Genomic DNA, 12,217 nt, shown 5'->3' with positions numbered 1-12,217 from the left:
AGCTTACTGCCATTGGGATTTTTGCAATTATTTTAGTCTTTATTACAACAATACTTTTTAGAATTTAATAATTTAACTATCAGTCCACTAATATCACTGAATTATATTTGTTTTTACTTCTCATGCTAAAACTGAGTGATTCTTCAACTTTTAAGTATTGGTACCACTTTCACCTTTGGCTATCACTACCATTTCAGCTTCCTCTCAAAAACAAAAACAAACTCCTCAAAACTGGTTTAGCATATGTAGGATGCTGAAGCTTTTAGAAAGTCCTGAAGTCTTACCAGATGCCATGCAGTTTTTCCAAGACACATTCTACTTTTAAAATCCAAATGTATACATTAGTTTTCAGGAAAAGGAGAGAGCTAGTTGCTTGTGTTTCACTTCTAGTTACAAATATTTAAATTACAATGAACTGAGGTTCTCTTCCCAGAAGTTAGGACTATTTTGAATTTGTCAAAGTCAGCATGCTTTTTTGGTCAACGATTAAATAATGTGACAAATATATTCCAACATACACATTTTCTTTCAAGTAAGTTAACTGTATATACAAAATTCTGTTTATTTTCAATGACTTTGCAGTCACTGAAAATAAACACAGATGCCCCCTCATGGAAACCGATTAACTTTCAATGACAAGAACCATCATCCAACACACTGAAATTGGATGGGAGAAGGACAAAATAAATGAGGTGCCAAGAAAACTTCACACATCCTTAAGAAAACAAAAGCAAAAGCTGTGTTTTTCAAAGATAAAATTGTATACTGTGCTAGAAACAAGCAAGGCTTTTCATCAGCTCTGAAACATGAAACAGAAAGCTGCCAAAGGATGCATGAACCACACTTTAGACAAGTAATTCTTTTGTCCGAGTATTCTTACATGTATTACTTTAGATGCAGACAAGCTCCTGTACAGCATGAATGGAGAGCAGCTCTCTGCTTCCTCAGTCAATAAAATTTTATCCTTTTCCAAATGACAAGTGTTGACCCTTCATTGTATCATGTCTGCCCATGGTTTGCTCCCTTCTACAATCACTTCTAGCAATATACATCAAAAATGACAGGCAGAAATAACAGTGCTGCATGTGCTGTGTTATATAGCTGATGTGTAAGATTTCTGTGACTGTTAATTAGAAAGGATACTTTACTGAATTAGCATACTTGGTGTGTAATAACTGCAAAGCAGTAACATAAATTAATCTTACAGATCAAGGTGTTCAATATTGATGCCAGAGATAAGTGTATTTCTTTTCCCCCCACAATTTGTACAATCCAACGTCAGAAACAATGTATATTTAGAGGGCTTTGGTTTTGACTTTAAAGCAGAGATTTCTGTATTAGAATTCAAATGCTTGGCCACCCTCCCACTACTTTCCTAACCCAACTTTTGTTTCGTTTTAATAAGAAAGGAAAAAGTCAGCAAAACAAAATGTCAACATTAAATCATTTCACAGCATTTTGTGTCAGAAATGTAATGGAAAATGTGCACATCATGGGAAAGGTTACTGTTCTTCCAGAATATCTTTTCATTTGGTTCAGGGCTCATCCTTCTACATAACTGTGCAGGCACTACCGATGGTTGTTCTCCCTGGGCTTAATTTGGCAGTTGAAGGATTGTGGCATTTTCAGGAAACCACAGTGCAGTGATTTTAGTGGTTATCCATCTGAAAGTGATGCTATGATTTAGAATAATTACTCTGTTTATGTGCAATGGTAAAAGTCAGTTACTACACCATATTCCAATGTCAGCTTACACTTTACCTACTGTTTCCCTAATACAACATCACATCATATGTCCAAGGGATCTGTCCAAGTCAGAATTAGAGGGATTCAATGCTCCTGTTCCTCAGCAGTAAGTGCAGGTACAGTGCAGTAACACTGATGTACTTTAACTGACAATTGGGTAAGGAAAGGAGCAGGAAGGAATGGGATGAACTCAGCTAGTTAATCAAAGCACTGCACATTAATTTACACTTGACCTTTGCATTGTTACAACCACTGATATGAAAAACAGAAACATATTAGTCTTCGCTAAGAGCTTTTTCATATTCTTGAAGAAAATGTGAGCCTTACTTCTTTTTTCTTGCATATCCTTTCCATATCCTTTCTTCTCAGAATTAAATGAATTTTTAGGCCTTTTTCAAGATGAAATCTGTGATAGGCTTAAATATTTATCTGTAACTTTGTAACTTTACGCAAGACAGCGTGGCAAAATTCTTAAACTGCATGTTTCTCATTTCCACAAGACAATATTCAAAAAACACTTATTCAAATGACAACATATGAAAAAATCTATTCAAGGGTAGATATTTAGGAAAAAAAATCTCAAGAAGACTGAGATTGTTACGAGGTAATGAAGTACTACTTGGAATATTCAGTGATACTGAATTCCTATCTTAATACAGAATCTTGTCTTTGGCATTTTAAATGGTTTGAAGCAAATCAGATGCAAAAATTTAATTTCATTGAGACAAGAATGTTAAGGAATGCCACAGTGTAAGTAATAGTAATAGTCTCAGCTGTTGTAAACGAGATTCAGTTTTACTAATTGAAAGCAAAGCAAAATCTGAATCCAACCTTGTATATGGCACAGATGAAAGAAATTAAAATCAATTTTTTAAAATCCACAAAAATTACAAATTATGCAAAAGAAAGGAACAAAACTAATAATGAGGCAGAAAAAGAAATGAAAAATATATAACTCTATTTTACCAAATCCTAAATTTTGCGTACAGAAAAAGTATTACTTTAGTAATAGCCATTAGTCTAGATTATTCCATCTGTAACTTCAATGACCACACTAGCAGGGAACTATGGTAAGACAAGTAGACCAAATCTAGTGGACATCAAATTCATGCTGAAGTACAGGAAATAAACCCTACAATTCTATTCCTTTTCCCAAAAAACCAGACATTTTATAAGAACATTGATATTAATGTCACATTTCTCAAATTATCTATTTAGATGCTTTTATAGGTAAATTATTTCAGCTATTTCAAAAAGTTCAATATTAAAACCAGATTTTTTTCTTGTTATTTACACTGCCAAAAAACCAATGTTTACCAAATATATTCTAACACTGAAGAAGCTTTACAGCTAAATGGGGTTTTTATTGTTCTTTTTAGTTTTTTTAACTGTTTAAAACTATTTTCTCCAGTAAGAAGCTTTGCAATACCTCAGCCTATAGCACACTTAAGCGAAAAACAACAATAATATCCCAAATACATGCAGATTATCTACAGCCTCTCAGGGAATAGTACTATATGTAAGATTCTTAATTTACGCCCAAATTAGCAAAAAATTGTATGCAACTGTGCTGCATTGATTTATTAATGAAATTATTGCCTCTAATGAAATTAAAACCATATAATGGTATTATATGCCATATTAATTATGTGAAGAATAGCTCTGGTCAATGCTGAGAAAAGTGACTCAATACCCTTAAGCTCACTGTACTCTAGCTGCTTTTCACATATGGGCTTCTTGGGTAAAGCAAAAAACCCCAAAACACACAAACCCCCCACCCTCACACTGTTCCAAGACAAAATTAATTTTGAATACTGTAGATGAAGTTTTGCACCCAAACTGCAGGTCACCTACTATCAAAACCCCACACAGAGTAACTAACCACAGATCAAACACTTGGAGAAGTACTGGGTAGCAGTAACAAAAATGGTAAAAAACACAAGTGGAACAGAAAACATTATTCTTTTGCATATTAAGATTTCCTTCTCAGATAGCCCATAATTTACACTACAGTTCTGTGAAGAGATATTTAATTCAGAGAACTGACTGCACAGATGCTCACTTGACACTAATTGTGACAAGTCAAAACTGATGCTGCAACACAGCATTTAAATGGTTATTGTCTCCTGCCACAGTCTTCTACCACATCATTTTATTACCTGGACATGAAAATTCTCATGTCATAAATTTCCTAACTATAAATTTCAGTCTTGTGGCTTATGAAGCAATGGCTCAGTTTAACAATGCAAAACAACTGAATTGGTAATGAATTTGACATTTGCTTTCTGAGCATGCTGTACTATGAAATTTCTGATGTGGATAAGCTCGCTGCACTGAAAGTGACTGAAACAGGTTGGCCAGAACAAAAAAGTAAGTGACACATTCAAATCCCAACAGAACTGAATTATTTGATGCAATGTGATGTAACAAAAAAAATCATAAGAATACCCACAAAAATAAGAAGCTACTGACCCCATCCAGGGAGGTATTTGTGCAGTCATAACCTACTACTGGTAACCAGACTGGGAAACAATTTGATAAGTCATCAGTCTGTCCTCTTCCATCACAAACTGCAATTTCAAAATTTGCATCCTTCTTCATTAAATTATTTTAATTTTCTGAAAAAACAGCTCATTCAGTGACTGCTTCATCTAAAGCATTCACTCATTACTTATAGCCAGGAACTTCTATATTGTATTTTTTAATTTTATAAATTATTATAAATCCTAGTAGTTATAGAATACAAGAAAAGGAGCAAAGGTCTCTGATACGTGCATTTCCTAGGGCAAGCAGAAAAATAATAAATTTAATCTTGAGATATATAGCTGTCTGGGGAACAGATTACAACTGCGAAATAGAGTTTCAAGCTGTAATTTACAAACCCATGATTGCAGTAAAGACTTGGTCAAGCAGCTGTAACTGAAGGGAAAAAAAGGATAATCATATATTAAAAGTTCAATAATGAAAAAATGGTAAAATATTATTTACTAATGGAAAACAAAGTAAACTTGTAGAAAGATTCTCTTATTTACAAGTGGTTATCTTGTTGCATATTTCTGAAGCTCATGACACTGGTACAGAAGCTTTCTGTATCAACATACTTCCAGTATCAATACTAAGAACTACAATTACAATTACACTAATACCTGAGGAGAATAAACCTCTACTGGTCACTAAGTTTCAACTGACTAAAGCCCAGTATTAACTGCAAGAAGGTCTGACTGACAGATCAGTAAACAGCCCAGAAAAAAATAGGGAGAAAAACCATTGGGAATGCTCACATTGCTCTCTCCTACTCACTTCTAAGAGGAACACCAACAAATCTCATCAAATATCACAATAATGCCCCAACAGGGTTTTAGAACTTTCCTAACACTGAAGAAAGACAAATATTCATTTTTCCTCTGTTCTTCCCAGCATATTAATAGGGAATGTCACTAAATAACCCCCCCAAAAATAAATTTAAAAACCTCTTTTGTGGAGCGTGCAGGGGAATCACTTTCTAATTTTACAGCAGCCTTTGCTGTACCTGCATTTGATCAGAAAGCATGGCAGGCCAGTATCAAGAAACAAACCAGAGATGGAATATATATCAAACACCAAAAGATAATCAATAACAAAAGACCTGAACTTCTATTCTTTAGATTGTTTAAATTTCCCTAAGAGTTAAGCAGCAAAACAATCAAGGGAAAATAGTAACCTGGGCTTCAATTCAGATTTTGCTGTCTCATTTCAGGAAAACAACATACAAGCATAGTGAAGAAATCCAGCAGGTACCAGGTAAATGGACTGATGCCTAATCAACAGAAAACCCAAGGGTCTGCCATGCACTTTTTGCAAATGTTCCAGGCATGAGCAGCTTCAGGCAGCTGCACAGCCCAAATCCAAATGCACCCAGCAGTCTGCTTCTAGAGAAGCCCTGAATGACAGCAGTACAAGTTTTATTTCCAGACCTATGACTGACTTGTAGGCACTGGGCAAGAGAGTTTCAGAATGCCTACAGGGTTTTTTTTAATGTCTGCCCTAGCATATGAATTTATGGAAAGTGCAATGCAATGCAAATTTGGTTTGAATGAAGTCCTCTGTGAAGAAAATGCACATTTGTCATTGTATGTACTACCCTGTTATCTAGAATAAAAAAGAAACACTTTTCAGAAGGCAATACAATGACAAATTACGCAAAAAATGATCTAACAGGTAAGTCAAGCAATTAGAAAAGTTAACTCACAGAATTAATCCCAGTAAATGATATAGCAGAAATAAACTATACAACTGAATGTTACATTTTCTTTCATTCCCTTAGATTATTCCAATAAAATAATGCATTTCTAATCCTCTGTAACACATAAGATTGCTGCAAACTGTGCCTTAACTAACCTTTGCCTTGTGATTAATCCCTACATTAGTGGTCCTGAACTTCTGCTGTAAATAATAGGCTTTCAATCACTATGATGGACTGTGAATTGCGTTGCAATGCATTTAAAGTCATGAATAATTAATGTACTTGTTCTGGAATAAACTTTGGCGCACGAAGAGATTCAAAACTAACAGCTGAACAAATAAGGAAGAAATCCCTAACTTGAAGTTTGGCATGCTCCTTTGCATGGAAATGTAAGAAATAAAAATGGGAAGACAAACCTATACAAGACAAATACAATTAAGGAAATCTGGTGAGAGACATTTTTGGACAGAATACCTCCAGAGGATTCAAAACTGACTGTCTAGAACAGACTTTCTGTCAAAGCAGAATTAAAGCTGACCACTGTGTGCAGCTAAGCATGCAATCCTTTGCACAGTATAAATTATCATCCTAAACTTGTGATACATACATTTGTAGCACCAGAATTACAGAGGTCACACACCTTTACAAGATTTTTCAGTTATAGTATGATTGGATAACTCATACTGCAGTCAACCTTAATTTTCCTCCGTAATTTTTTATTTAGTAAATATGAAACTGCATATATTTTCTTTTTTCCTTTCCTTCTTCTCACTTTCTCTGTCTGCCTTGATACAGTGACTATATGTGCAGCACATTAGACTGCTTGAAAAGTAAGAGTATATTGCAAAAAATAAGTACTTTTACATTTAGCTTATTTCCTAGTAAATATATGCATTAAAAATAAGTACTACATACATTCTTGATAATTTCCTTTGCAGATTTATGTTTTTTGAATACTTTATAACCAGCATTCAAATCTATGTTTTCAACAAATTCTATTTTCTATTCTTTCAAATACATGACCTTCATCTTTTGTACTCTCCCTATAATGCTGAAGTCAATTCTGCCTCAGTTACTGCAAATCAAATGAAATAGAAAATTCTAACTTAATTGACAATACCGCAGAAAAACTCAATACAAAAACGACAAAAGAATGTACTACAATATGCTTGCTCTAAATTTTTGGATGAAGAAATTGAATATTTCTCAGAGATTTCCTTAACCTGATTTTGGCCCATACAAGAATCATTCTGCTTCTCTCACATCTACTATTGAGATGTCAATTTTATCTAATGCACTACATTCCAAAATATCACTCAAGCATATCTTAAAGCAAACAACAGATACTGTATGTAATTTTTTTTAATAGGAGCAATTGAAAACTGGATTATTTTTTGAGAAGAGGCCACTTCTTTAGAAGTGAAATCATTCAGAAGTCCTCCCTTGAAAATTTTTTAACTGGATTAGCTTGTGGATTCTTCTTTACAAAACTATTCTACACATTAAAATTAGAGAAGTTCATCTTAATTTTTCATTTTACCAAAGCAGATTATACAGTAATACTGTGCTAGAAGCACTTTGTCTGTACAATGCAACCATATGGAGGGCAGGTTTTCCCTATCACATACTGAGCCACCTGAAAGACACTTATTTATCCATGTTGCTACTAAATATGGTGACATTCTAAAGAGAACTATTGGAGAGCTATTTTTAAAGTTTTGCATCAGTGAATTACAGCCTCATTAAGAAAAAGAAAAAAAAAAACCCACAAAAAAACCCCCAAAAAAAACTAAACGGGAGGTACTTACAAATAAAGCAATTCCTCTGCAAGATCTATCATTCTAAGCAATTCAAGCAAGACTGTAATTAAGCACTCAGGAAACCTTTTAAATGTCTAAATCATATATATGACTTCAAATAGTCACAAAATGAAAATAGGAGCATCATATCTAAATGCCTTCTGAAACAAACAGCAAAGGTCAGCTCTAAAAACAAACAATCTTTAAAATTATTTTCTGAGTTTCTCAGAAAATTTACTTCTTTTCTCTTTTTATTAAGTGCTGCATCTTCATGCCTGCCCCATATCAAACCTATGTGTGTCAAATATAAAGTATTTTAAAACCTCCATCTTTTACTACTCTTTCTCTCAAAACTCAGTGACAGGTCATTTGAGTAAAAAGATAGTCAAAATCCACGCTTTCCTCTAATTACAGCTATAGCTTTCTCACTTATTTATAATGACAGTTACAGATTCAACTTTGCCTCATTTAAGTATGTGGTTTCAATTAACTTTTCACTGTTAGATCTGTAAATCTTGACACTAATTATTCTTGTAAAAGATAAAAATTGCAGGTTTACTTAGTTCAACGGAATTTACACAGACACATATAGAAGAATTTATAAAATAAATTCACTGTAATTTCTTAAAAAAAAAAAAGCCATCACCTAAGTATCACAAGACTGATCCTTTCTAGTGGACAAAACCACAAAATCTAATCTTTCAGTTCTAGTGCATGCTACTATACTGAAAGAGCCTATCTATACTATCTGATACCCTTGATTAAATAGGCACTATCTTGACATGTCTATAATACATATATATGCTAAACTATTAGCATAAATAAAAGCAACATGTCAATCAATAAGTTTTAGACAAAAGCTTATAATTAAAGATATCCTAATTTTTATCACTATAATCACTAAGGCATAATTTAGTCAGTTAATAAAGCATGATGCATCAGAATGAAATGCACTTTTTAAGGATAAATCCTTTCATATTTATTGGTTTTAAACCATATGAACAACAGGTTAAATAAAGCCACTGAACATATAGCAAATAATCCCTTAACCACCCAATGCTACTCAGAAGCACTTGAAATTGTGACTAAAAAACAATTCCAACAGTCATACAGTAAGAACTAGTTAGATTATATTTTTTACCCCAAATTCATTGGTAAATAAATTATTATTATAAATTATAAATTTCTGCTGCATTATTTGAAATATGAAAAAAATCCCTTATCTTCCTCTAATTGTTACTCAGCAAATCTGGAGTGAGGGTCAAATAAACTTTAGAAGAACCTACAATTTTTAAAAGCAGACTGCCCGAGTGTCAAGTAACCAGCCCTGTTTGTGGTAACAGACAGCAGAAAAAGACAGGAGGCTCTTCAAGACTATTCCCTAAATGTGCAGTTTCACCAGTTGCATACTTGTGCTTAAGTTAGTGAGGAACTTTTATATTCAGAAAAATCTCTTGTAAAATATAACCACAACCCCCCTTTTCTTAGTTATAGATGGGTTAGAAAGAGGGAAAATTAAATCCAGTAATTTAAGTGAAGACCAAAGATAATAATAAAGATCTATGAAATTTTGGGCTTTACTAACAGATAGTGCCAAACAAACAGATATTGAAAAAATACTTTGTTTTCCCTCCTCAACATTTCTTGCTTGCAAGGAGTCCTAAAACCTTGCATTTAAAACACTATTTCTACCACCACAAAGGAGTCCTGCATGATGGAACAGGGAAGAAAAAGCACCAGTGCAGGCACAGCGTCACTCAGATCACTTTGTGATGATGCAATAGAAAAGAAGCTTCTGAAAACTTTCTCTGACATAGCAACACTGTGGGTCACTCCCCTACATCTTAGACTGCAGAGTTAACATAATTTAGAAATTATCAAAAGTAAGTCTCCAGAGTTCTTTAGAAGCAGTGGTAACCTAAACTGGACAAAGTTCAAGCTATTTATAGATATTATCTGAAGAAAAGGAAGTTTTAATTTAAATATTTTTAAAAATTAATAGAGAAAATAGTAAGACTTAAGGAAATATTTTTCAGAGAATTATGAACAAAGGATTAGAACATGAACTCCTTCTCCTATGCAGGAGTACTGTTCAGTACTTAGTAATTACTTGGCCTAATTATGAGGGTGATTTTTAAGAGAACCTGTTGAGTTTTGGTATGTAATATGTTCATTTCTGGCCCATCTAAATGACTCCTAAAATCTTTTCCTGTAGTAAGGAAAACACAGCAGTTCTTTCTACCATTATTTTTTAATCACAACTTAAACATACAGCTCCTCATGCCATTTTGTCGTCTTATCATTTATGTCCTGCAGTGTGGTATTTTTAACATTTCTTTAAAAAGCTTGAAAAAAAAAAAAACTAATTCACTGCCTTTTTCACAGTAAAACACAGCACATGCTTTACCAAGATTCCTTCCCACAACAAAACAGTCTTCCTGTCTCTTTTATTTCTTGTAAACCATAGGGCTTAAGAAAGCCCTTTATCTTGTCATGGGCAGATAAAAACCTGCTGCCACCAGTCCTCATCAGTGGAACTGCATGAGCAATCCCTGTAACACCCCCCTCTCTTTCACAGTCTGGTTCTGAGCAGGATCTAAGATTACCCAGCAGCAGTGGCTTGTCTGTATATGAGAGTCACAGTTACTGATGAGCTTGTACACAGGCACTCTGCCTCCAATTTGGAAATACAAATACACTCTGGCACACAACCTTGGAATTTTATCAACTGCTATGGTAAATCATATGTTGTGGTTGATACTAAAACCAGCTATTCTGAGTATGTACAAGGCATCTGTACCTGTGACACATCCTGATTATAAAGCTGTGTCTTGCTTGCTTATGTCATTAGTGACTCTGACCTTTCTCATAACTGTGACTCCCAGAAATAAACTAAAGTGCTTATTTTGGAGTACTCCTTCCAGTTAAAAGCAACAATTATATCTGACCTAAAGAGAAGAACTTGTCCAGAAAAATCTCATTGAAGCATACAGTACCTAAGTACAATACACTTCTTTAAATTTGAACTTATAAGATCATCCTAATGAAATCTCTGTAGATGCATTTTAAACCCACTTTCTCATTGATAAGGTCCACGATTCTTCTTTCAAGAATTGTGAACAGTTTTTATAGCTTTCCAAAGATACTACAATGTGAGCTATAAAAAATCTGCAGAAGTTGTGGTCAATGGTAGCTATTTAACAGCAGCTATTCTATACTTTAATTAGATTTCTGCACCTACTAAAACATCATTCAATGGACTTTTTTCATTTCTTTTTCAGATAAGAAACATGATTATCAAACCCTTTCATGATCTGCATTAATGGAGGTAGCATTAATACCTTTTTAAAAATATAAATTCTTCACAATCCACATTTCAGCTCATAAAATTGTTGATTATTTTAATTTAATTACTTTTAAGATGCTCATGTAGCTTTAGTATCATTAAAATGTTGGTTTATCTTTCTGACCTGCTCTAAAACATTGACAATTCACCCTGACGAGAGCAAATTCATTCTCCTGTGTTAGAAAACCAGATTATCTTAGTTATTTAAAATATAAATGTTTTTGGCAGATCAATAAGTGAATCAAGTCAGTATTTGTAATGTAACGTTACTCCTAAATAAGGGGAGGAAATGTATCGTGTTTTCAAAAAGTACATTTTCTTCATCTTAATCATGACAAAGTGTTAAAGATGGGACTTTAACTCCCCATAAGGTCAGAGTATCAAACCTACCTGACTAGATTTTCATTGTCTCCAGTGCCTTTGCAGGTAGCACACTCAGTCCTTAAATCCTCTGACTTGGGCTTCTTTTGCATCACAGACTGTCGTTGCCGTCTTTCTCTGGGAATACGTTCCTGTCACAGCAGAAGGCAAAAAGAAAGGAATAGAGGGGAAAGGAGGGAAGGAAAGCAAATATTTTCAATTATGGCATGGAAAGTAACACTTCAGCCCCAAGTTTAATTTTTTGTGAAATTGTTAAAAAAACAAAGAAACAAAGCACTATATTCCAACCTCAGCTTTTTCTTCTTCAGGCACAAAGCTTCGTTTTCGTCCTCTAGTTCTCTAGAAGAGAATATATTTAAAATGCAATGTTAGGTAACAGAATGTTTTTGTTATTTATCTATTATTCCTAACAACAAAAACGTATCACAGGAAATAATTTAAAGCATTAGCTACAGAACCACTGCCAGACAACTACACTAATCAGTTTTAGGACAATAGTTTCACATTTTGAATATAAATCTATAGAATGAGCCAAAAAGTAAATATAAACACTTGAGTATGGTTAAGTCTTATTTTTAAAAAGACTGTCACTAGAATTACAAATCTCTTACAGACTTTGCACAAACTTCCCAAAACTAGTAATTTGAATATTGATACGAACAGTGTATTAAAATCACTCACTGAGCACTAAAATGTGCTCTATTTAGAAGCCAAGTGATAAAA

At 33.7% G+C, this 12,217-nt stretch overlaps 1 protein-coding gene across 4 annotated transcripts in view; it reads right to left on the bottom strand.

Annotated features, from left to right (window-relative positions):
• The window catches only part of PHF14 (PHD finger protein 14), a 161,045-nt gene that overhangs the window by 80,603 nt on the left and 68,225 nt on the right, over positions 1 to 12,217 (bottom strand). For all 4 annotated transcript variants that reach the window (XM_058023704.1, XM_058023715.1, XM_058023723.1 and 1 more), the window contains 2 exons: positions 11,783 to 11,833; positions 11,504 to 11,625 (listed from right to left, as the gene is read on the bottom strand). In XM_058023704.1, coding sequence (XP_057879687.1) covers positions 11,504 to 11,625; positions 11,783 to 11,833 — 173 coding nt within the window. The remainder of the gene's footprint in view (positions 1 to 11,503; positions 11,626 to 11,782; positions 11,834 to 12,217) is intronic.

Source organism: Melospiza georgiana, chromosome 1 (genome assembly GCF_028018845.1).
Source record: "Melospiza georgiana isolate bMelGeo1 chromosome 1, bMelGeo1.pri, whole genome shotgun sequence".
Classification (NCBI taxonomy): domain Eukaryota; kingdom Metazoa; phylum Chordata; class Aves; order Passeriformes; family Passerellidae; genus Melospiza; species Melospiza georgiana.
This window is presented reverse-complemented; position numbering and strand designations above follow the sequence as displayed.